The sequence below is a fragment of the Anomalospiza imberbis genome, chromosome 11 (assembly GCF_031753505.1).
Source record: "Anomalospiza imberbis isolate Cuckoo-Finch-1a 21T00152 chromosome 11, ASM3175350v1, whole genome shotgun sequence".
In the NCBI taxonomy this organism is placed as follows: domain Eukaryota; kingdom Metazoa; phylum Chordata; class Aves; order Passeriformes; family Viduidae; genus Anomalospiza; species Anomalospiza imberbis.
Window position 1 is genome coordinate 8773036 of NC_089691.1, and position 25643 is coordinate 8798678.

Here is a 25643-nt window from a genome sequence, read left to right on the forward strand (position 1 = left end):
CCCAGGGGACTGGCCCGTGCCCACGTAGCCATCCTCACTCCATGCTAGCCCCACAGCAGTGCCTCATGCCTGCCCAGGCCCTGCAGGCCCTCCACACAACCCCACCGGCACCAACTGAGCAGGATGAGGGCAAGCAGGGATGCTTTCAACTCAGAATGCCAGGGGAAGGGATACAGCATCCCCCGTGGGGTCTGCAGGCCTGTGCCCGTGGGCCTGGCGTGGGGGAGCAGGGCTGTTCCCGTGGGAGCGGGCTGCCGTGCTAACAAGGCTTTGCTAACGAGCTGGCACTGAGCCCAGACCTGGGGCCGGCGGAGGAGAGCGAGGGGCCGGGGCCGGGGGGGCTCACCCTCACTCCGCACTGTGCCATGGGTGAGGGCTGGGGGGCCCTGAGGGCACTAGGGGCACCCACTGCCCAGGCACCAGGCACAGCATGCCCCCGCGCCGCTTCCCTGGAGCCCTGCTTCCAGAGCAGCCCCACTCTCCAGGGATACTACTGCCATGGCACTTGCTGGGGTTCCTGCTCCCATGTATCCCACTCCTCAGGAGTCCCACTCCACAGGGCCATGCTCCCACACGTGTCCCATTGTCCTGGGGATCCTGCTCTCACAGGTGTCCTGCTCCCCAGTGATCCCACTCCCTCGGGGTCCAGTTTCCATAGGGTCTAATTCCCACAGGGGCCCTGCTCCCATGGAGGTCCCTGCACATCCACGTCCATGTGTCTGTGCTGTCCTGCAGTATGTCCGTGCTGTCTGTCCTGCTGTTCATCTGTCTGCATATCCACGTCCATATGTCCCTGCTGTCCTCACCCGTCTGTGCACCCATGTGGCTCATGTCCATCTGTCCGTGCTGCCTCAGGATGCCGTGTGTGAGGTGCCAGACTCTGTGCCAACACCTCACCTGCCCCAGTGATGCCCGAGACCTGGGCACATTCACATCTTTATTCGCACCTCTGGCCTCCTGCCACCGCCAGTATCACCCCTACCAATAATTTAAAAGTGTCAGAGGAGGCCCTGGGGCAGCCAGGCTGGTGACAGGAACGGTGGCAGACCCGGGGCGATGGTGAGAGTCCGTGGCGGTGCCCCCCATATGATATGTACATTATACAGAGCTACCCAGAGCAACACAACACGTTAAAAAAGATCTACTCTTATGTACAGTATTTATAAAAAGCATCCCAGCCTCCACCACCACATAAAAAAATACGTCTCTTATGTACTTTGCCGCAGGACAGACCCCCCCAACCCTGTGCTGCCCACCCTGCCGGGCTGCCCTCCGTACTGGGAAGGGAGGTGGGGGGTGGGAGAGCCGCTCTCCGGCTTTTGGCATGGTTTGGGGCATCTCAGCGGCATGGATGGGTGGATGGATGGGCGAGGGCTGTAGGGGGTCTGAGTGCTGGCCCAGGGTGCGAGGCAAGCAGGGACAGCTTGGGTTGCTGGGGTGCCCATCACCCTGGCATCTGGGCATGCAGACAAGGGGTGCCTCCAGAGCCCTGAGCTTGCCCCCAGTAAGTGCTGCCCCCAGCCCCCCCCGCCCAAGCCCCCCTCATGCCCCTTGGGTGCACCAGGCCCCCAGCAGCCAAGCTGCAGCATGGGCAGGATGCCAGATGCAAAGTCCATGGCATGCATGCCACCTCTCTGGAGCAATGCAGCTGGTCCCCTCCATCCATGGCCTAGGGGTCAGCAGGCTCCCATCTGCAGGCACCAGGAGCCAACAGTTCCCCTGGCAGGCTCAGGAGCAGCAGGCTGGGTACCACCAGCCACAGCATGAGGACCACACTTGTCCACAGGGTCCGGGGTGCCCCTGTGATGCCAGGGTAGTGGGTGGCTTCTCTTTGGGGATGGGGGGATGGCAGGGGAGAGGGCGGGTGGCTTGGGCACAGGTGCTGTCACAGGTCCGACCGCCCTGCTGGATTCCAGCCCCCACGGACACTGTTCATCAGGCTCTTGATGCTATCTGGGCGAGGCCAGGGAAGTGCCCGGTCCTCGGTCCCCACGGCAGGCAGTGCCCTGCGCCCCTGGCAGTGCCTGCTGCTGGTGGCTCTCGGGGTGCAGAAGAGCTCCACCTGACAGCCAGCTCCGGGTGAGGTAGGGCAGTATTATTCTCCCCATTTTACAGATGAGGAAGCTGAGGCGCAGAGCAGGGAGGGTGCCCGCTGGAGTGGCTGGGGGGCACAGGACCTGCCCCAGGCTCACTGCCCCATCCTGGACACAGGTTGAGGAGTCTCCATGCCTGCCATGGCTCATGCCCTCTCACCATCACCACAGGTGACGGGCAGCAACAGCGGAGGTCCCCAGGGAATCCTGGTGGGGCTGCAGCATGGGGGCTGAGCCCAGGGTCGGCTCTCCCTGGGTGGGTGGGGGGGAGGTTGGCTTGGGCACCCGGTAGTGGCTAGTGGCTGCCGCCGCTCTTCCCCCCACCCGTGGCCCAGTCGATGATGATGAAGCTCAAGCTCATGATCATGAAGACCACCCCGAGGAGGGCAAAGCAGGCAGCCTGTGGGGACAAGGAAGGGACTCAGGGATGGCCAGGGCAACAGGGTTCCCAGCCAGCCTCAGAACCCATGCTTGTCCCCATTGTTGTACCCCTGCCCATGCTTACCAATATTTTGGGGGTGGAGCGCAGTGGCTCCTTGTCCTTGGGCATGATACGGATGTAGAAGATGGCAGGGAAGATGAAGATGAGGCAGGGAGCAGAGGTGGCACCTGAAGAAGACAGGGACAGAGTGGGCAGGGGCCTGCCACCCTGCAGGTCAGCCCTGCCAGCCCCACTGCCAGGACAGGTCCTGTCCATCCCCACCCCCTCCTTGCCCCCCCAGTACTGGCAAAGCCTTCCAGGAACCCAGGGACGCAGTGTGCTGGCACTGTCCCCACACCCCTCCTGCAGCCCAGGCCCTGGCACTGAGCTGAGTGCTGAGCAGGGGGAGCCTGGCTGGGGGGATCAAGGGAAACACGCAGGGGAAGAGCAATGCCGGCACTGTGCTGTGGGAACCAGCCTGCCAGGACAGCGATGGGTGATCCACGCAACCACCTGGTCCTGGCATGGTGAGAAGGGCAAACTGAGGCACAGGAGGGTCAGTCAAAGTAGAGCACCAGTCAGGACAGGGGCTGGCATGCTGCTGCAACACCTCACGATCAAGGAGGGACAGGAGCAGGGCACTGCCACCCACCAATCAAGCCGAAGATGCCGAGAATGGAGGGGGCAAAGATGACGAGGAGGTTGATGAACGTCAGTAGGATCACAGCAATGGCGATGTGGCGGATCCAGCTGAAGTCTTTCCCTTGGAACAGCATCTGCTGGATGGCCCGACGCACCTGGGAACAGGGACGGGGTATCACACTCCATCCTTGGAGCCAGGACCCATACCCTGTCACTGCAGCCCTGCTGGTCCCCATCACCCCTACTCTAGCCCTATCCCTATGGCCCTGCAGGTCACCATAATCCCTTTCCCTCCCTAAGCTCTGACTCTGAGCCCCACTGGTTCCTGTCACCCCTTCACAGCCTTGTTCCTGTGGCCCTGACTCTGCCCCATCACCCTACCTCTGCCCCAGCCCTGTTCCTGGCACCCAGAATGTCCTGTTCCCCAATCCCTGTCTTCATCACTGCCTCATAGTTTCCCTTCTCAAAGCCTGGTGCTGAAGCCACCTGGCATTCCTGTGCAGCCACTCACCGGGAAGAGGACGATGGGGACGGTGAGGGTGACAGCCGTCAGCACAGCCACACGCACACACAGGATGAGGACATCAAAGGGGTCCACCTTGTTGTACGTGTGCAGCAGCTCTGACTCCACACGATCTGTGAACACCATCAAGGAGCCCCTGGGTGAGCCCCAGCACCACCACCCCCCTGGCACAGGTGTGCCAGCCCCAGTCCCCTCCCCGAGGGCTCACCGTAAAACGTGAGGTAGCCAAAGAGGGCAGCCAAGAAGTACATGAGGTACATGACCATGATGGAGATGTTGGAGATGCACTGCATCTTCTTCTTGGAGGGGCTGCAGGACATGGTGGGCTCAGCACAGCCCCGTGACACCCACTGACACCAAGCACCCACCCAGTGAGGAGGGGTGATGCCAAAACACTCTGGGGTGTGCAGGGGATGTGCGGACAAGGGTTGCGTCTCCCTTCCTGGGCAAGGTGGTACCAACTAGGCACCCCCCCTCTCTGGGTCACAGCAACCACATCCCAGGGGTCACACCACCACCCCTGGATCGTGGCACCCACCTCCCAGGGGTCATACCATCCCTGCACCCATTCTGAGTCACATCACACACCTCCCAGGGGTCATAGCACCCACCCAGGGTTATATCACCAATCTCCCAGGGGTGATATTGCCTACCACCCACCTGCCCACCTACCCCAGGTTGTATCACTCACCTCCTGAGACTGATATCACCCATTCTAGGTCCTATCAGCCACCATCCACCCACCCACTCACCCATCCCAGGGTCATATCACCCCTTCCCCATGATGCCCCGGTGCAGGTCCCACACATGGACAGCACTGCCTTTGGGTGGGTGCCGGATGAAGCCCACCCCTCCCCGTGGGTGCCCCCACCCAGGACTCACTCCTTCAGCTCAGTGTAGATGGGCAGGACCTCGGGGTGGCAGACGAAGGCGAAGGCCATGATGGGGATGGTGTATGCTGTCTGTGCGAGAGGAGGACGACTGACTGCGGGGGGCCCAGTGGCAGGTGCTGCCAGCACCAGGACCACCCATCTTCATTGGGTGCACAGGGTGGGGGCTCACCCAGAGCCTCAGGGGTGCATCCCAGGTCCTTACCTGTGAGTTCAGGGTAAAAAAGCTGGGTGTGCAAGTGTCCTGCTCAGGGGCCTGGAGGACTGTGTAGCCATTCTGGTAGTCACTAGTGCTGACAGTGGTGACATTGAGGATGCCCGTGATGTTCCCCTCCTGCTCCGGAAGTGGGCAGGGGATCTGGAACTTCTTGTAGATGACCTGGGATGGGGGGGACATGAAGCCAGTCAGTTCTTGGTGCCTCCAACTCCCAGCACACATTGCCCACACCAGCACCATGCCCAGCAGGAGAGTGACCCTGCTGGGACCCCTCCTAGGGACACCCTTTGCTAGTGCTGCCCTGTGGACATGCTGCTCCCCCAACCTGTCCCTGTGGGGCTGAGCAGCGGGACAGAGTGAGGCAGCAGCACGTGGAGGGGCCACATGTGCAGATGACCCTCCAGCACCTTCCCCCTCTCCCTTTCCACAACATTCGGTTCCTTCAGCCAAAAATAACCCAGCAGCTTGACAGCCCTGCCACAGCGTCTGCAGCCCCGAGCATCCGCTGTCCCTGCTGCCTCTGCTGTCCCCACAGCAACCAGCCCAGCCTCACACCCTGGCAGGAGGGATGCTTGGCACCCCAAGGCACCGGCATGTGCCAGCGGGTGCTCACCGAGATGAGGAAGAAGACCATACAGCTGAGGGAGAAGCCGCTGGCGTAGCCAAGGTAGCCTGGGGAGGGAGGAGAGTGGCTGGTGGGTGCGGACGGGACCCTTGCACTGGCTAAGTGTCCCCTCCTTGCCCAGCACATCCAGGCTGGCACCATCACCCCGTGGGAGACCCAGTGCCATGGGTAGCATCTCCCTGACTTACCCAGCTGCTTCATGAGGGCCAGGGGCAGGATAATGGTGACAGAAACCAGGATCACCAGGTAGTTCCCATTCATGTACCAGTCCCTGAAAGCAGAGGGCCTGCTCACCACCCCACTCTGCTATTGCACAGGGGGCAGAGGCAGCCACTGTGGGGGCTGTCTGCCATTCCAGGGACCCTTAAGATGGAAAATCTCAGGGGCACTGGTGTCCCCTGAGGCTGGTATTCCTCCTCTGCTAACATCCCTGGGGACTCCTGAGCCAGCATCCCTGGGGACCCCTGAGGCCAGCATCCCTGGGGGCCCTTGAGCTAGGGTTCTGCCTACCCCCACAGTGGTGCACCCACAGGGCTAGAGTTGCTAGTGGGGATGTGGGCATGGGGTGGGGGACCTATACCCAACCAGACCCCCACCCTGCAGCCCCAGGTTCTGCTCAAGGAGGAAAGCCTGATCCCAAGGGGATGTGAGGAGCAGGGATTGGAAGTTCAGCTCAGTTTAATCTCACCCAGGGGCTTATTCAGCACTGACAGTTATCAAAAATAGTAGTGGCTTAATGATAGTAAATCCCTGCCATGGGCTGCACAGCTGGAGCCAGGGCCCCGGCGCTGCCCACAGAAGGCACGCAGGCAGTGTGGGCTGGAGGCACTCACGTGGTCTTCTCCTCCAGGTTCAGGAAGGTCTGGATGACCAGAGGCACTTCAGATTTGACAATGTACAGGTAGCTGGACATGGCTGCAGGGCAGAATGAGGTCTTGCTGCACTGGTGTTCTCTGTCCCATCCCCTGTCCCCAGCCCAGACGGGTCCCCCCAGTGCCATCCTCACCTCCGATGTTCTGCAGCGTGATGGCGATGGCTGCGGCCAGCTTCCCCGGCGTGCCGAAGGCTCGGTAGCCCAGCTGCTCATAGGCGCGAATGCCTGTGGGACGGGGAGCGGTGGTGGGTGAGAGTCAGGATGGGACCCCCTGGCACGGCCCTGCTGAGGACTTGGCACTCACCCACAATGCCCGAGGACTTGAGCAGCAAGTGGATGGAGTAGCTGGAGAGCAGAGCCACTGCTGTGAGGAGAAAGCTGCAGGAGGACAGCACAGTTACCAGTGGGTCACAGCACAGGGCTCCGACATGGCTGTGGGGCAAACCCCATGCAGAAGTGCTCTGCCTGTGGGCAGCTGTCCTGGCAGGATACCACCCCCCTTGCCTCAGTACCAGATGGGCACTCATGAGGCAGATTCAGTCCATGTCTCCACACCCAAAAGGAGCCATCACTCATGTCCTCCAAGCTACTTTTGTAAATCTGACTTTGTAGTAAGGAAGGCAAGCCTTCACCCTCCTCCTCCTCCCCCCAAGTGGGGCACAGCACTCAGGAGAGCAGGTAGACTTATGCCAGCAATGGGCATTGCTCAGCCAGCAGGACACTGGTTCCTGCATCACCCCAAGTCAGAGACTTCTTTCTTGCCTGCTCCCACCAATCCCCTTGGAGGAGCCCCCCACACGTGGACACCCCCACCACCCCCATACCCCCACGGCACTCACAGGAAGAGGATGATGCCGGTGTTGGCCATGGCATAGGCCAGCCCCAGGATGCCGCTGCCCATGATGGCATTGCTCAGATTGAAGACGGACATCCCGAAAGACGTCTTCCCTTCAAACTGTTCACAGGACACAACAGGAGGGAATGCACCAGACACACTGGGAGCTTGCCCCGTCCCACCCCCACCACTGTGCCCATGCTGCTACTCACATCAGTGAAGTGTGTCTGCTTCTTCTCAGCACCGTGGGGCAGGAACTCCTCCATCTCTGCCACACCAGTCTGGTTCTCTTCAAATCTGTCCATGGAGGGAGAGGAGTGAAGCCAAAGCAGAAGCAGGGACCATCAGCACTGGCTGGTATCTCAAGGACAGGGAGCAGCTTGGAGGACCCCCCAAGTCCCTGGCACCGCTGCTTGCCCTGAGGCCCCTACCTGTCACCTGCCAGTGAGGGGACAGTGGAGGCAGTGAGAGCGGCTGTGTGCTTCCCATTGGGCACCAGCTCCACCATCTCGGCCTGGAGGGGCACATCCGTGGTATCCATGGCTGGGAGACGGCTGGGCTTGCTATGGGCTCTACTCAGGCTCTGCAAGAGGGAGGCAACAGAGGTCCAGCTCTGGGCAGGAGCACCAGAGGGGCTGGCCTGCAGTCTCACAAGTCCTGCCTCCACCGGGGACACTGGAGCTGGGCTCAGCACCAGCACTGGTGGCACGGCAGGCACAGGCGCCCGGGGATGAGAGGGTCACCGAGCCAGGCATCACGGTGGTGTGCTTCTCCCCTCTGCCTGCTCAGCACACAGCGTCCCATGGAACTCAGCCCCAGCTCCAGTGCCCCACCGGAATCCCAACGTGGGACTGCCCCCTCGCCCAGCCAGACATCCCACAGCCCACCCTGTTCCCTTGCTCAGAACACAGCCCTGCCCAGCCCCAGAGTCCCCATCCACAACGCCTGCCCACCTCCACTCCCCTGCCCGCAGCTCTCGGCTCCGTGACTCAGTTTCCCTTCCTGGAGATGGGTGCCAGCAGGCGAGTGGGGATGTTTGGGAGGGCGGCTGAGGACGGGCTAGGGAGCTCAGGGACCCCCAGCCGCCGTTATGTAAAGCCCGTGGTGCTGCCCGGCGCGAAGGGCTCACCCACGTCCCGCCGCTGCCGGGGTGCCAAGGCGGGGGGCTCGGGGGCACGTCAGGGCTGGACAAACGGAGCAGGAAAGAGCGCGGGGCCGGGAGACAGCTCCTTGGCAGGGGAAGGCGGCCGGGCTGCCGAGCGCGGGACGCCTTGGCACGCCGCACAAAGCCGCCTCTGTGCGAGCCCCGGTCCTCCCCGCCCCGCTGGGAAACGGCACAGGGTGGCTTTCTGGGGCAGGCTGGCAGCCGGGGCAGGGTCCCGCCACCCCCCACTGCCCCGAGGGGCTGGGGTCTTGTCCGGCTGGCCAGGGTGCTCCACACTGGGACTATGTCTAGCCAAGGGCTGGTGCCACCCGGCTGGAGGTTAGGCCTGGCTGGGATGCAGTGTGGTCCCCAGTCCCAGGAGGATGCTGCTGCCCCACCACCCCGCTGCCTGGGGTTGCCATGGGGTGAGCAGGGGACATGCCCATCTTTATGCTCCCAGGGGATCTGTGTCCCCAGAAATCTGAGGAGCCTTCCCACAGCACAGTCGGGTCCAGCAGTCCTCCTGGCACGCAAGGGAAGGATGACACGGCAGGGTGTGGGTGCCAGCACCTCCGGTCTCCTGAGCTGCTGCCCTGCTTGTCCCTGCCCATCCAGGCCACAAAGACCTGGCAGGGTCATCCCAGGCCACACACTGGCTACTGGCACTGCCAGGGGGGCTGAGCCCCTGGGGTTGGCCCAGGGTGGTGGGCACATATTTGGGCCACCCTACCTGCAGCACCCAGCCAGGTGGGGAAGCTGAGGCAGGACACAGGCCAGCAGAGACCAAAATGAGAAGGTTCAGCCTTGCGGGGGACGAGAGGGAAGCACAGGGCGGGTTCTGGGTGATGATTTATCCCCTCCACTAGGCCTCCGCTTGGGATGGATCCAGGCATGAACAAGGCTGCCAGCACGTCCAAAAGCCACCGTTAACTCTGCGCCTTCCCACCACCACAGGCAGGCATCACTGAACCCACCACTCACCCAGTATGGGATTGAGGGGGGGCACCAGATCTGTGATGTTCCATCACCTCCCTAAGCCCCCCAGTGCCGCAGGGCTGCCTGTGGGCAGGGCTTCACCGCATCCCGCTGGTGGCAGGCAGGATCTGCCCACTCCCCTGCCCGCTCCCCCACGGGCGCCAAGAAGGCTGGGCACTCTCGTCTGCAGCCCCTTTCTTCTCCCAGGTTATAATTACACCTCTCTGGGCAGCTCAGGAAATACCAACTTCTTCCCCCAAGCGTCTCTCGGAATAGCAAGCGGCACGGCCAAACTCATTCAGCATGCACCAGGCTTCGTGCTGCCACCCAGACGCTTCCTCCTGCCGGGCAGCCCTGGCACAGCCTTGGCACAGTCCTGGCACAGGCCCAGCACCACTCACTGCCCCTTCCCCAGCTGGCCCTGGCCTTTGCCCCTCGGCCAGGCTCTCCTGGTAGCAGTAGCCAGGGCAAGGGGGGAGATGAAAGAGGAGGGAGCATGAGACGATTCGATCGGGCAGCGTGAGCCCTGCCTGCTGCTGTTTGCCTTGCGATAAGGCAGAACAACAAATACAGAGTGACGGGTGGCCCAGAAGGGGTGGCTTGGTTCCCCTCCAGGTGGGGTTGGTGGGTTCACTGCCTCACTGTGTGCCCACCTTAGTTGGGAACCCTCTGCTCTGGGCAAAGAGCATCTCCTCAGGGATCTCTCCCCTCAGGGTGCTGCCACGCAGATGGGATGCTGCCATCTTCAACAACTGCCTTGTTGGGTAGCCCACATGCTGCCTGGCATCATCTCACTCCTGACCAGCAGCCCCAGCGCCCGCTCTGCCAGCCTGATGGCGTGGACCTAGCCACAGGTGTGGGCACAGAACCCCCCCCGCTGTGGCACCCAGGGCCTCGTTCCTGGGGGTGCTGAGCAAGCTGCATCGATTTCCCGACATGCGCCTCTCCGCTGCCTGCCGGGCTCTGGGACACAAGGACAGCGACAGCCCCGCTGCAGCCAGACCTCCCACCGCTCCCAGGCTGCTCCGGCTGTCCCACTGCTTGGTGACACCCCACCAAAACTGCGGTGTGGCCAGGCAGCCGGAGCTGGGCGCTGGTGCTGCCCCGCAGCCCCTGCAGATGGAACACGGAGCCGGATGCGTGGGACGGCACGTACCGTCCCGCCGGCCACGTCTGCGCTCCAGGGGAGGCTGCCTTCGGTCTCGCACGCTGCGTCCCGGCCAGCACAGACGCCTGCCCGCCCTCGCTGCGATGGGGATACGTGTGTGGGGCAGCAGGGCTCCCAAATCCCTGCCCTGCTCTGGCAGACGGGCAGTCCTGGGCTCACCTCGGCCCCCGGCCAGCCTTCCTCGGGGACCAGGGCACCATGCTGAGGGTTTCAGTCCTGGAAGGGACTGCATCCCTCTCTCTGCCTCACATCTCGCTTCCACGCACTTTATTTAAAAGGTGGAAAATCCCAGCGGGAGGAAGGCACGGGCGAGAGCCGGGGGGTCGGGCAGGGAGTTCTGTCGGCAATGCCAGCAGATATGTTGGATGGGAGGTCCATTGCATCTGGCAACGTGGCCAGCAGGATGTGTATTACGCTGGGCAAGCCTGGCTCCTGCACTGTGCCAGCTCCCTCGGTCAAGCCCCGGCCCGGCACAGTCCCCAGCAGCGCACGCGGTGCCGGTGGCAGTGCAGCACACGTGGGCACAGGCAGCCAGTGCCTGCCAGCCGTGCCTGTGCCAGGCAGCGCCAGCCTGGGGGGCCGTGTCCCCACAGCCCACAACACCCATCCGTGAGCACCCTCTGCTCCCACCTGTGCGGAGCGAAGGCACAGGGTCTCCCTGGCAGCAGGTGGGTGCTCCCCCAGGCCAGGGACCCCCACAGGGCAGAGGCTCCCTCCCCATCTTCTCTCCCTTGTAGATGAATCCTTGTTAATCCGGCCCAGCTGGAACCCTGGGACTATTCCGGGTCGTAATCCGGCTTTAGCGCCAAGCCTGCCGCAGCTGCCGGCCTGCGTGCTGGCAGCCAGGTATCCCACTGCTGCCGGTGTGTGCCAGGGGGATGGCAGCCCCCCCGCCTGTGCCCGGCTGCCCAGGTGGCCGTTCGGGTTTCAGCAGAGCTGGGCACACAGGTCTCATGTTCCCTGAGGCTGTGCTGATGACCGAGCCCTGCCAGAGAGAGGGGCAGCAAGGGCAAGTGGGCAGGGATGCCAGTCATGTTCCCCCCACAGCCATGAGCCCCCCAGCATGGCTGCTGGGCCCAGGGTGGCCCCAGCCTGGGGTCCCCGGTCAGCCTCTGGCACTGCTGTGGGCACAGGGGTGTGTGGGCACACAGGCAGAGCTGGGCAACAGCCCAAACCTGGGCAGTCCCTGGGCAACCCCTACCCAGGGAAGTTGACCCCAGCAGGGCACACAGCAGAGAAAGCCCCCTCTCCTTGCCTTCCACAGAGAACCCCCCTCCACGCCTGCCCTGGGAGTAGGTCTGCCCTTCCCCTGAAGCACACACAGGCAAAGCTTTCCTCCAGCCTGTCTTCCTAAAATTAGTAACACAAACCTGGTTTTAACCTGTGGTGTTCCATCCCCCACTTCCCAGCTAAACAAAGGCAGTGCCAGGGTGCCACCTCCCCCAGAGGAAAGGGGCACCCAAAGGGGCAAATCCGGCCATTCAGGGAATGGCCAGGCACCTCACCTTTGGAGCAAAGGTTCTGGGGGGCATCCACATGGGCATGGGAACCCCAGAAGCTGTGGGAAAGGAGAGGTCGAGGCAACTTGCCTGGTACATGGCTGGAGAACTTCTCTGGATAGCCCTGCTGTAGACCTTTCCCAAACAGATCTGCGAGAGATTCTCCTGCAATAGCTCCACCTGAGATCCTCTGGAGATGACAGCCCCACCAGCTGGTCATGCCAGCCAGCCCCACTTATGCCCCCAGCACTGCTCCTGGGCTCACCTCACCTCTTTCAGCCCCAAATACCACACCATGGCTCAGCCTCAGGTCAGGCAACTCCCCTAGTGCTCCAGCCAGGGCAGGATTGGCAGTAACAAGTAGAAACAAGTGGCTCTTAAAGCTGCTGTCCTGACTAGCAGGGCTCTGGCAGCACCAACACTTGCCTGGGCACTTCTGACCATCTCTGTTGCACCGTGTGGATAGTGGTGTCCATCCAGGGCCATACCTCTGAGCACAAGTGGCACCCATGTCTTGGGGGAGAGCTGTACCTGAGCCTGGGAATGGGGTCTGGGACATACCAGGGAGGGGAAAGGCAGTTCAGGGAGGGGAGTGGTGGATCCAAACATCATGGTGAGGCCATGTTGAGGGTTTTCCACTGCCAGAGCCACGGTGCAGCTCAGCCACGGCATCGCCTGCCAGGCACACAACCCAGGATGGCTGTAGGTATCAGCCATCCCCATCCTGCCACATCCTCCAACATCCAAGCACCAGTACCAAGGCAAGCTGGGAAAAGCAGTGAGGAAGCTGAGGCCAAGCAAGGGGAGTCATGTCCAGCCCTGGGACAGCCCAGGTTGTTGCTGTCACCTGCCAGCTTGAGTCCATGTGGTACAAGGTCAGGTGGCAGATGCAGCTGGCAGCATGGGGATGGGGACAGGGTGGGCACAGCACGAGGCCGTGAGGCCGATGGCACTCAGAGTGGCTCCTGGGGAGGCTGAGTGAGACACCAGTTTGAGCCCAAAGCATCTCAGGCACTGCTAGGCTGTATGATAAGTTTTGCTTTAAACTTCAAGCACTGCCCTCTGAGAACCTAGGGCCACCCAGGGAAGGTGGTGACACAGGTAATGGCACTGCAGAGATTGATGGACAGACAGGGCCTGGAAAAGGACATGTCAGGTTTTCTACTCCACCTCTGGAGTTTTGTTTTGTCCTGGAAGCAAGATGCTTTCCCAGAATTCACACTCCCCGAAACACAACTGGCCTTAATGGGATGACACAGACAGGTCAATAGCAAAAATTCCAAGGTGCCATTTGCTGCTGGCAGTGCTGGGGACATCAGGAGGGACTGGCCTCAGCCACAGCTCCATGTACCTCCGGCACCCCCAGCACAGCCCCCTGTAACAATCAGGAGCCATGATTCGCCCAAGCCCCATGGCACCACCACTGTGCCTGGCTGTGCCACTCTCACCACTGGACCAGCCTGACATTTGCTCCACAGGGACAGCAGGACCGGGTTGGCTGTGCCCTGCTGGCATGGGAGACCCAGCCAGTCCCAGACCTGCGTCAGCAGCTGGGGAGGCACGCGGCGGCTGAGACCCACACGGCGAGGAGAGCCGGGGGCATGGGGGTCTGTTCTGTCCCCGACCCGCCTCTGTTTTCTCAAGGGCTGCACTTCCAAAGGAGCCCGTGGGATTCCTCTCCTTCCCCCCGTCCCCATGCGCCAAGGAAAATAGGCTCTGCCGGTGCTTGTTTGTTTGCCGTGGCCGCAGCCCCGGCGTGTGATTACAGCTGCAGCACGGCCGGGTGCTGTGGGGCCCTTTGCGCCTCAGCCAGGGTCCCCGCAGTGCCAGCACCCCCATGCCACCCCTGAGTGGAATGGAGTGTCCCGCTGCTCCTTCGCATCCCTGGCCACCAGAGCCAAAGCACACCGGCACTCTGTTCTGGGAGACAGGGCAGTGTTGCGAGGCACAGACGCCTTTCTCTGGGGTACCCCCTTGAAGCCACAGGGACCAGGCAGGTCTAACACCTCATCTTGGGCCTGGTCCAAACACCAGTGGAAAATTCCCCATCTCCTCCGTGTCAGCTCAGCACAGCCATGCCCTCCGCAGCCAGTCAGGGTTCTGCTTCCCTGCCATCCCACCTGTTGGGGACTTGCCAGGTCCCCGGTCTCACCCGTGCCACCGCACGGCTTGGGGGCCCCAAGTCCAGCAACCGCCTGCTGTGGTTCAGGTTCCATTGGGGACGATTTCTCTCCAGTGGGACTTTCACAGTTGACACGGCAAAGAGGGCCACCACACCGGCTGGCACAGGACACGCGTGGCCAACAGGAACGCAATGTGCTGCCTGGCTTTCCACGCTGCTGTCCCGGGCAGCCAGGCTCTATTAATACCACAGCCTGCGGAATCACCGCACGCAGGTCCCAGCCAGCCCCAGTGCCCATGACTGCTGGCATCGCTCTCCCTGCCCGTGCCCCCCGGCCCGGCACCCCGGCACCCTGACACCCGATCCTGGCCACAGCCGCTTCCAGCCTTCAGAAACATATGTCATTCCCACGGGCGATTAAAAATTAAAGCAGAAAAAAGGGAAAGTGAAGGGAGTTCGGGGGTTGGTGTCACTATGAGTATCAGCGGAACGATGCATGCCGAAGCCCCCAGCACCGCGACCCGGGCAGGGGCAGTGTCGGGGCGTTGGGTACCCCGGGTACGGCAGGGCTCTGCCTCCCCCTGCACCCGCGGGATCTGTCACCTACCCGTGGGAAGGTGCCAGCCGCTGGGAAGCGGCAGGAGTACAGCAAAGCAAACAGCCCCGGGGCGCTAGCACCTGCCAGAGCTGCCGGGCCCCGGAGCCTTCCCGGTGCTGCCCGGCGCCGGGAGGAGGAGAAGGAAACGGAGGAGGAGAGAGAGCCGGGCTGTGAGAGGAAAGCGGGGCCGGCGAAGAGGGGTCGGAAAGGACTGCATGGGGTGCGGAGGAGAACTAGGGGACCTGAGGGGTCCGAGTGTCCGGCAGCCTCCAACCACGGAGCTTCACGGAGAAGCTAGCCTGGGAGTGCGAGCAGCAGGGGATATTGGAGAGACCTACCTGCCCCCTCTCCGTGGTGCCTCTGCTGCGGGCTGGGGCAAGCAGCCCCCCGTGGCCAGTGCCGCGGATTAGAGACTATCCTGCGACCGTAATCCCGGTGGAGCTGGAGATTAAACCAGACCCGAGCCCGCCCCCAGCGCGGAGGCTCCCAATCTGCTCTCTGCCGGGGCACAGGAGGAGCGCTGGGGAGCGGGTGGAGCGACCGCCCCGCATCGACAGACCCCTGCCCCGCCCCGCCCCGCCCCGCTCCGGCGGGACCACTGCTCCTCGGGCACAGCCGCCCACTGGGCATCGCCGTCCCACCGGGCGTCACCTCCCGCAAGTGAATCACCCCCCCACACCAGGCACCATCCCCCTCTGGGCATCAGTGTCCAGGCAGCGCTGCCCCATCTGGAATAGGTACGTCACCAAGCATCCCCAACGCACCGCACATGGCGAGCACACCGATATCTGTGCCCCTCACGGCATGATCACTGTACTGGGCATCCCTATCCTGCCAGGTGTTGACACCCCACCGGGCATCCCTGCCTACAGCAGCTGAGGCTCCTGCCGGAGGCCAGTGGCTGCTTCCAAAGAAGCAGAGCTGGAGCAGTCGCTCTAATCTACCTGAAGGGTTAAATCCAGTATGTGCTGAGTGTGAGCGCAGCATTTTCCCCCCCTCTTAGGCAGGGACAGGTCACCCAGCAGCACTCCTTCAGCCAGATTCTCTCCCTGGCCTGGGAAGCTCAGGTTGCTCCCACGTAAAGCCAGCCCAGCTGGCTGCCCTGCTCATGGTGCCCGCTGCCCTCATAGTATTCACCCCAGCATCTCAGCACACTGGGCATAAACAACCCGTGTGGAATCATCCCAACAAGACCCAGAGTAACTGGGACAGGCCAGCCCCCTCCTCCAGTCTCCATCAAACATCCCCACTTGAGCTGAAAGATGTCAATTTTCATGAAGACACAAATCCCCATAAAAGTTCCCCAAAGTGGAGATTTCTCCCAAGTGCATCCCACATGCTTTAGGGAGAGCCATGAGCTCTGGTGAGTCACCAGTTGTGCCCCCAAAGATTCCCTGTACCTTTACAAGGCCTGCCACCCCTAAGCTACGTCCTGCTCCTCTGTCCTGCCTAGCTTTTACTTCAGAGGAAAATTTTGGGGGTGTACGCTTGGGAGTCCACCCACCTCCCATGCTGAGCTGCAAACCCTACCCAGCTGCTGTGCACTGGCAGAATGGCTCCACACGCTGCTGGAAGGTTTTATTTGTGTTATGCATATCTTTCATAAATCCTTGCGAAGCCTCGGGCAGCCTGGGATAGAAACGGCTTTGCCAGCCAGCAGCGAGCGTCGCCATCGGGAGAAGAGGCACCCTCTCTCTCGCCTGGACATCGAGGGATGTTAAATATTCAGTGGCAGCTCTGCCCTCACGCTCCCGGCAATCCCGCGGCTCCTGTTACTGCCGCTCTCCATTGGCTGGAGACGTACATCCATTAACTAATTTCTAATAACAGCAGCATGCGTAAGTGCTGAACCAGCGCTGGCTGGCACGCCGGGGGACTGGAGGCAGCCAGGTTTGGCAGTGTGACGGGGGAGCCAGAGGCACCCAGAGGATGGGCATGGCTGGCCTCAAGCCATCAGTTTAACCCTTTCCCTGCTCTGGGGAAGGCGGGTGCAGCCACGTGGCACCTGTGGAGAAACGTCCCGGGATGGGCGGCAACACGTCTCACCAGGGTTGGAAAAGGCGGCCAAGAGCTTCCACCCTGTAAGCAAACAGAGCACAGGTGCTAGGCATGGGGACAGCAGTGTGGCCCCATGGCACAGGGTGCAGCGACTGCTGTGGGGTAGCATGCTGGAGGACCTGTGGGAAGTGATTTGGAGGCTGTCTGATCCTTCCCAGCCTCCAAATGCCCTTCCCCTGATATTGGCACAAATGCTGCCATGTCTACATTTTACTGTCCCCTCTCTTGTCTAGCATGTGACACCCTCACCGGTGTTTTCACTTTCCAGATGGGCAGAGGACAAGGGCTCCACCGTGTCAAGCTGAAGCTTTGCAGAAAATCAAAGCAGTGAGGAGAGGAGGAAAAGAGTGAAGATGTCCCCAGAACCTCCCACAGCCTGTCCCAGGAGCAGGCACACAGTAGCTGCAGGCTCCTGCAGCTGGGCTGGCAACATAGAGAGGAGCCATGAGAGGGGTGGGCTAAGACCCTGCTCTCGACCCCTGAGCCCTCTGGTCAACAGTGCTTCCCCAGTGCAGCTCTGGCCAGTCTCACCAATGGCTCTGGTGGTGTCAGGGCTTTAGTGGATTGCAAAACTGCAGTCGTGCGGTTTTCTCCAGCTGGCTGGAAAGTTTGACGCTGGATTCCCGTATGTGAGGAGCCTTCAGGGGAGCACAGCACGGCTCATCTCTCCAGCAGCCTTACCAATGTGCTGTGCCAGAGCCCTTGCCCTCAGCACACCCCCGTGGGGTTTGCCTTCTCACCATTTCCCCCAGCCAAAAGCTGCCCTATTTCTTATCCTTCAGCCGTGCTTCGAGATCAAAGATTAAAGTGAACCCATAAAACCCTCGGCCTCAAATGCCGCAGCACGGCCAAGCCAGCCCAGGACCCAGGCACAAAGCAGTGGGTGCTATGTATGGCCAGGACACGCTCTCCTTGTCATGCTCGGCTTCCTCCCCGGCCCCTGAGCCCGCTGCCTGCTGCTGCCTGCCACTGCCCGCTGTTCCCAGAGCCCAGATGGCAGGAAGATACGGCAGAGATAATGGTGAGATTTGCACCCCAAGCAGTGTTCCCCTCACCACCACTGTGACCTCTCGAGCAAAAAGTGCCCGGGAGATTGCCCTTTCCAGGAACATTCCAGTGGGTGCCTCTGGTCCCCATCACTGGGCATCCCACAGACACAGGCCAGCACACACAGGGGCTCAAAACTCCCACTGCCCTCTTGACGCCGTAACCATGAAGCAAGTGAGGCACAAAAGGAATGCTGATTGTAAGAGGAGAGGATGCCTGTGGCCAGCAGCATGGGCTGGGTGGACTCCAGAGTGACACCTGCCCGAGGCCATGTCTAGGGCTGGAGCCTTCCTCCCCCCAGCCCTCCCTCCACAGGAGCACCCTGGTGCTGGTAGCCTGTGCCTGCACACAGAGGTGGTGGGGAGCAGCTGGTGGCCCCCTCCCTCGCCCTTGACCGCCGCCTCCCTCGCGGCACATGCTGTCATGTGGCAGGGCACAACAACAACACGGGCTAATTGGTTAATGTGATTTCAAAACATGATTTGCAATTATAACTCACCAGAGAGCATTCAATGATCCCGCACATCGGAGAGTGGGTTTTTCTCCTTCGTTTGTTCCTGGAACCTCGAAACCAATTAACTTTACAGAAGCCAGAAGCAAAGCACTGCTCAGCAGACCTGAAGGGTGGGTTATCTCTGCGCTCAATCGCCTCCCTGCCAAGCCACAATCTGGGAACCAAGGACTGGAGGACGAGCCCCGGGGTAACCCCAATGCTTCTCCCTGCACCACTGAGGGGTCTGGAGGGACCTACACAGGATCCCCCAGCTCCAGCCCATCAAGCACTATGGCTGCTTGGGAACATCGGTCGACAGGAGGATGCCCTGAGCCATAAGGTGTGGGAATAAACTGTTCCTGTTGGCACGGGGAGACTGCCCCTTCAGTTCCCTCCAGAGGTGCTGGCACCTGCTGGCAGCCTGCTCGTCTCTGCCACCCACACTGGACAGCCATGTCCCCACCATCCCCGCTGGCAGCACCCACAGCCCCACCAGGGCCAGGGGCTTTGTTTCTGGGTGTTGACCATCCTGCAGCAAAGGCTTAAATGCTGTTCAGGTAATTAAGCAAGGATTTAGCAAGGACTTGAATGCCTTTAAATGCAACTCAAATGCCTTTCAAGCCAAACAAACCCAAGTAGCCATGATGCTCCTGAAACATCCAGCACTCAGGGTCCAGCTGCCCTGAGTCTTGGCTTGTTTCCCCAGTGACCCCAATTGCTGTGCTCTGCTGCTCCCCACATCCCACTGGAAAGCCAGACATGGGGCCAGCAGTATTTTCTCTTGAGTGGGCAAAGAGATGGTGGATGCCATCAGCCGCTGGAGGGACGATCTGGCAATTATCCCTCAGGACGGTGATGCAGCTCCACTCTGCAGGGTCAGCCCTGCTCACAGGGGAACCCTCCCATGTGCACAGGGCCTGAGTCTGTCCAGGCCAGGAGCTGCCTTACATCAGCTCCCGAAGCCTCAGGGTCCCCCATGCCTCAGGGAGCTCAACATTCCCCACTGCAGCCACCCAGGCTTCCTGAGGACAGGGACGGAGCTCAGGCAGGTGCCAGAACCTCTGAGGAGGCTCAAGGTGATGCCAGCAGTGCAGCATGGGGCAGTGGAAGGAAATGTGGGGCAGTGTTGGGGGGTCTCCAGTCCCTGGGGAGGGGCTCTCCTGCTCATCTCCATGCTTCCTGCAAGCTGTCAGAGAGTGTGGAGCTGGCTGGGAGGCCCCTGGGGGATGCCAGGCATACTGCCCAGGGCCTGGGCAGCAGGGTGGCAGATGGCTGGGGAGCTGGGGACCGGGGAGCAGGGGAGGACCAAGGACACCTTTCAGCCCAGACAACTGTAGCATCCTTGTTTAGAGTTATTTATAACCGGACCAAAAATGGAGACGTGGCCACAGCCATGTCCCTCCTCTCCCCAGGGTGCTGTGGTCTGTCCACAGCTCACCAAGGAGCAGATATGGTCCCTGCAGTCCCAGTGAAAGGACAGTCTGGTCTGGCTCCCTACAGAGGCACCTGTAGGGCTGTCCTGAACCCCCTCACCGGCTGGGGTGACTGTCAGTCCCAGGGCTAGACAGTCCACCACAGGCTCCTGTCGGGTGTGATCCAGGAGGAGGGGGGATAAAGGCCCTTTCATGGCCCATCAGGGAGAAGGATTCAGCGAGAGAAGCACAAAAGGAGGCGCTGGCACTCAGGACTGAGGCTGCCATGCCCAGCAGCACCGGGGCTCCTGAGCTGCCCCAGGGGTGGGATGTGGGGTGCCTGCCCCAACCGGGGTGCAGCTGGGGAGCGCCGGCCGCTGGGTCTTGGCAGGCACCCCTGGGTGCACCACCCAGCCTTGTGTTTGGGTGAGCTAAACCTGCTGCTATTTCAGGCTGGGCAGTGCTGGCATGGTGGCCCTCTCCAGGGTTGGGAAAGCCCAGGGGCAGCTGCCCCTCTCCCTCCCCTCTGAGCTGTACGACAATTGGCTGCCCGAAGGACGCCGGCCTTGATCTGCATCGCTGGCCGTCCCCAGGGCCGAGCAAACAGAGAGGAAAACAGCCCCAGCCGGCTCCTGCCACTGCCGGCATGCAGCCAGCCCCCGGCACCCCCAGTCAGTGCTCCTGTCCCTGAGACCTCTGCCACCCCGCAGAGCTGGAGCACCGCTCTGCCTGGTGCTGCCAGGGGGCTAATGGTACTGACCCACCTGCCTCACAGCCAGGAGTGAGCCCAGGGGCTGCAGGGGTTGAGCCGGGAGGAGGAGACAGAAACCAGGATAAGCACCCACCGTGCTAGCAGAGGGGCTGTCCGCAATGGGAGAAGTGAGGCACAGCCGGGGTGGCGCTGTGACCACTGGCCCTGGGTTGCGGGGTTGTCCCTCCTTGCCCAGTCCAAGGGTCAGCTCGCCCAATTCAGCCCTGTTTGCCATGGGGTTGGGCCATTCCCTGGGGCTGCAGGGTGGCTGGGGCCAGCTGGTTGGTGGCAGAAGGCCAGCACATGACCAGGGCACATGCCATGGCCTTGCCTAGCCACCTCACATGTTTCCCCCACAGCCCAATTCCCTGAAACTTTTCCCATCAGTAGAGCACGGTGATTCACGGAAGTCCCCCTGGCACCCTTCTAGAGCTCTCTTGTTGGAGACCCACCCCAGTCCCACCAGATGCCAGGGGGATACCAGAGGCCAGCTCCAGTCCCAGTCCCCCTCGGCACATCCCACACCACCCAAAGTCCTACCACCCACTCGTGGCACTCCTGGGACCCCCAGTCTGCCTGTGAGCAGCAGGACCCACGCTCCACCAGCACTTGGCTCCGTGGTGGCAGGAAGCACAGATGAGGGCCGGGATGGGCATGGGGAATGCCATCACCAGCAAGAGCAGCCACCGTGGCACAATGGTGACACAACGGTGACACCATACCAGGGTGGGGATGGGCATACAGGCCCCCAGCTGTCCTCCCGGCACTACAGCTGTCCCTGGGAAGGTCAGGCTATGGGTGCCACGCCACGGGCGGCTGTTCCAGCTCCGCCGGTTCTGCCTAGAGCGCTGCCCGCTCCCGCTCTGCCGCAGGCAAGGTCAGTGCGGTGCTACGGCAGCAACGGCCCCCGCCATCCCCCCGCCGCCGGCCAGCCGCTCCCGGTTCCCACCGGCTGGAGGGACGGGCATGGCGCTGGTGACCCCTCACCACCCACGCGGGACATCGCCGAGCCGTGACTTTGTGGGCTGGCGATGCCCGTGCCCGGGAGCACCGGGAACGCCGCGGGCACCGGCAGCGAGCGCGGGCGGAGCGGCCCGGCCGGCGCCGCTGCGCGACCGCCCCCTGGCGGCGGCCGGCGGCACAGCCGGGCCCGCTGCCCGCTCCCCGGCCCTGCCCGCCCCCGGCCCCACCCGCTGCGCGCTGCCCAAACACTGCCCAAACACTGCCCACAGCCCAAACACTGCCCACTGCCCACAGCCCAAACACTGCCCACAGCCCAAACACTGCCCACTGCCCAAACACTGCCCACTGCCCACACACTGCCCACTGCCCACTGCCTGAACACGGCCCACTGCCCACTGCCCAAACACTGCCCACTGCCCAAACACTGCCCACTGCCCACAGCCCAAACACTGCCCACTGCCCAAACACTGCCCACTGCCCACAGCCCAAACACTGCCCACTGCCCAAACACTGCCCACTGCCCACTGCCCAAACACTGCCCACTGCCCAAACACTGCCCACTGCCCAAACACTGCCCACTGCCCACAGCCCAAACACTGCCCAGAGCCCAAACACTGCCCACTGCCCAAACACTGCCCACTGCCCAGAGCCCAAACACTGCCCACTGCCCAAACACTGCCCACTGCCCAGAGCCCAAACACTGCCCACTGCCCAAACACTGCCCACTGCCCACAGCCCAAACACTGCCCACTGCCCAAACACTGCCCACTGCCCACAGCCCAAACACTGCCCACTGCCCACAGCCCAAACACTGCCCACTGGTCACACACTGCCCACTGCCCACAGCCCAAACACTGCCCACAGCCCACACACTGCCCACTGCCCACAGCCCAAACACTGCCCACTGCCCAAACACTGCCCACTGCCCAAACACTGCCCACTGCCCACAGCCCAAACACTGCCCATGCCCAAACACTGCCCACTGGTCACTGCCCGAACACGGCCCACTGCCCAAACACTGCCCACTGCCCACAGCCCAAACACTGCCCATGCCCAAACACTGCCCACTGGTCACTGCCCGAACACGGCCCACTGCCCAAACACTGCCCACTGCCCAAACACTGCCCACTGCCCATAGCCCAAACACTGCCCACTGCCCAAACACTGCCCACTGCCCACAGCCCAAACAATGCCCACTGCCCACAGCCCAAACACTGCCCACAGCCCAAACACTGCCCACTGCCCACAGCCCAAACAATGCCCACTGCCCAAACACTGCCCATTGCCTGCTGCCCACTGGTCACTGCCCACTGCCCACTGCCCACTGCCCACTGCCCACACCCTGCCTGCCCCCCCCGCCCTGCCTACCCCCTGGCTGCCAGCTGCCTGCTCACTGCTCACTCCCTGCCTGCAGCCTGCCCGCCCCACAGTCCCTCAATCTGTCCCATGGACAGTGGTGGCCATGCTGCCTCACACATCTCCAGTGGGTGTTGTCTGTTCCCTGAGGCCTCTGGCCACCCTAGTGCTTTCCATGGAGCCCAAGACTGTGAGGTGCTCTGGGGCTTCACCTGGTACCACATGGCACAGCACAGTGATCCACTGTCAGTTCTGGGAGGATGCTAAGAGCCCAGCTCTGTGGTGTCACTGACATCCCAGGATCACGTGCTCCAGCCCCTCTCCACCTGCATGGTCACAGGAGGGAGGCTGGGGCCTGGCACAGTTTTGGCAGAGTCCCTGGCTGCCCTGAGCCCACCCCATGGCAGGAGTGGCTCAGCTGGTGCTGGCTGCTTGGGCACAGATCCTCTTGGCTGGATGCTCTGCAGCCTCTAGCACAGCCGTGTCAGCACCTGGCCACTGTCACAGAAGAAAAACACATTCCCTTGCTTCCAGATGGAATTTCCTGTTTTGTTTTTTTTTGTTTTTTTTTTTTTTTTTTTTTATTAAAATGGTGCCCATTGCCTCCCATGTTGGCAGGCACTGCTGAACAAAGCCTTGCTCCCTTGCTCCCTCACCTCATGCCCTCTTGGAGGGCAGATGGGCTGAGATCATCCTCTCCCTCCAGCAATGGGCTTGTACCCAGCCCAGCCTAGTGTGCTGCCCACTCTTCCACCCAGCCAGCACTGGACACCCCAGCGTGTCCAGCCACAACACGGACCTTCCTCCTCCCTCCTGCCCTGGCTGAGTGGCTCTTACTGCGACAGAACCACTAAATCCCCTTCTCCCAGCATGCCGGGAAGGCAGGAGAAGTCATGCGGCTCAAACAGCCCCAGCCCAGCCGAGAACTTGTTACACATTTACCCCACATTAATGAGCCGTCACCGGCTGCTCGGCCTTCGGACTGCAGGGGTGCTTCACGCGGCCCCCCGGCAGCTATGGGGGTACCACGGTGTGCGTCCCCCCAGAACAGGCTCCATGGCAGCAGACACATCCCCTCCCTCCTCCTCCAGCCCTGCTGGGCTGCACTTTGCCGGAGCAGATGAGGCACTGGGACGGTGATGAGTGCCTTCACCCTGGCACTCCTCCAAGGCAGGAACAGGACCGAGCAGGCAGGAACGGGTGCTTGGGGACATCGGGATGTACCGCGGCTGTGATCGGGATTCCTAGGCTTGCTCGCACTCTCTTCCCTTTCCAGTGCAGGCAGAGGGGGTGGCAGCACCCCGGAAAGCCCTGGCGTCCCGAAGGGCTGTTCCCAAGCGGCCAACCAGGTCGTTGGGTGCAGAGGGAGGACACACGACACAGTTGCCTTTTGTTGGTGCCGGCCCCGGGAGCAGGGACCGGGGCTTTGCATCCCCTCCCTCCACCCCCGCCGCTGGCGGGACTGGCGCCCAGCACCGGGGATTTGGGGTTTAAAGAGCCGGCAGCAGCCAGAGCCCCAGCTTACCCGCCGGGCGAGGAGGCAGGCGAGCTGCGGCAGAGCCCACGCACTACAGCAGGTGAGATGGTGGGTTTGGGGCACCGGGCTGGCCCATTGAGGGGGGCTGTGCCGTTGGGGGACTGAGACAACGGAGCTCCCTGGGAAGCGGCGAGGTCCCTGCCTCCCCACAGTGGGTACCGGGTGCCAGCGGGCTTGGACATGGTCCTGAGAGGGAAGCGAAGGCATCATTGGGCATGTACCACCTCCTTGTTACTGCCACCCCACAGCTGAGCAGGAACCCCTCAGCCCTGTCCCGTCGGGGGTGGCAGGGGCGAGCACCACCATGCTGGGAAGTTTCCCAAGCAATGCTCCTTCCCTGGGCACTGGTTTATGGGAAGGGAATCTCACCTGGTGGCCTCCCACCTGCTGCTCCTTCGCAGTACTCACTGACTTGGTCATGGCAGGGCTTGCCCTGGCTGGCACCTGGGTGAGCTCCGAGGCAATCGGGAAAGGGGGTGTCCTGAGGCTGGGCACGGGGCTGGGCAGGAGCGGGAGCTGGGCCAGCAGACAAGGCCCCATTGTGCCGTGCCGGGGCCGCTGGCTCGGCCATCAATAGCCCCATTATGCTCGGCAGCGGCCCCCGCAGCCCTCCCAGCCGGCACAGCCCCCCGGGAGCACCGTGGGAGGCAATCTGAAGTGGCTGTTGTGTTGGGGGGCTAGGGTGAGAGGAGAAGGGTGAGAGAAGAGGGCAGGGTGCCGGGACTCCTCCACCACTGCCTGTCTGGGTGCTGCTGGGTGCCACAGAATGCTGTGCTCCCTGGTGCCACCAACTTTGGCGGTGAGATGCCCAAGATAGAAAGCAGGCAGGCAGCTCAGGGGGCAGCTGGACATTCCTGTCCTCATTTCCCCACCCTAACCATTCCACCAGGCATTGCCTATGCCCAAGGTGGCCATGGCTGCATGGCTGTACTGCTTTGCCCCAGGGCAGGGATGAGCAAGTGGGCAGTGAGGGGCTGACATCAGCCCTGTGTGTGGATGCAGCCGGGCCAGCAGGAGAAGATGAATGGATCCGCGTGCTTCCCAACAAGACACACCCTGGCTAAAATTACTGACCCCATGGCAGGGACACCAGCCTATTTTTAAAGCCTAAGGAGCTGGATGCCACTGGTTGGTGTGGCTCAGGGCAGGGCCAAAGGGACATGGGCAGGACAGCAGGCAGGGGGACTCAGCCAGCACCTCCCACTGCCCTCCTGCTGGGGTGAGGAGAGTGCTTGGATAGTGGCAGAAAGCCTGAGTGTCCTGCTCGACGTATGGTTTTGAGGCGCTTCAGTGGTTTTCAGTGCAGGGCACATGGCCCCTCTGCCTGTCCCAGAGCCTGGCTGCTGGCAGACATGAAGCCAAGGGCAAATGGTCACCTTGGGTCAGGAGAATAGGATCCT

At 62.1% G+C, this 25643-nt stretch overlaps 1 protein-coding gene across 1 annotated transcript; it reads right to left on the reverse strand.

Moving 5' to 3' along the window:
• Positions 1–1556: 1556 nt before the first annotated feature.
• On the reverse strand, positions 1557–8195 carry SLC38A3 (solute carrier family 38 member 3). Its single transcript, XM_068201740.1, has 16 exons — positions 8074–8195; positions 7552–7703; positions 7333–7417; positions 7125–7240; positions 6590–6663; positions 6418–6510; positions 6245–6326; positions 5600–5682; positions 5400–5458; positions 4775–4948; positions 4562–4641; positions 3888–3988; positions 3668–3792; positions 3167–3311; positions 2599–2702; positions 1557–2493 (listed from the first exon to the last, which is right to left on the reverse strand). Exons 2-16 carry the CDS (start codon positions 7659–7661, stop codon positions 2389–2391), a joined length of 1536 nt encoding a protein of 511 aa, XP_068057841.1. The 5' UTR covers positions 7662–7703; positions 8074–8195; the 3' UTR covers positions 1557–2388.
• Between the last annotated feature and the right edge of the window lie 17448 nt (positions 8196–25643).

Bases quoted from the DNA above. Each gene is read 5' to 3' on its own strand.
- SLC38A3 (XM_068201740.1), bottom strand. From the start codon at position 7,661: ATGGATACCACGGATGTGCCCCTCCAGGCCGAGATGGTGGAGCTGGTG. The intron at 3,793-3,887 runs GTGAGCCCTCGG...TGGTGTTCACAG, and splicing joins TGGCTACCTCACGTTTTACG to ATCGTGTGGAGTCAGAGCTG. The intron at 2,494-2,598 runs GTAAGCATGGGC...TTGTCCCCACAG, and splicing joins GCTCCACCCCCAAAATATTG to GCTGCCTGCTTTGCCCTCCT.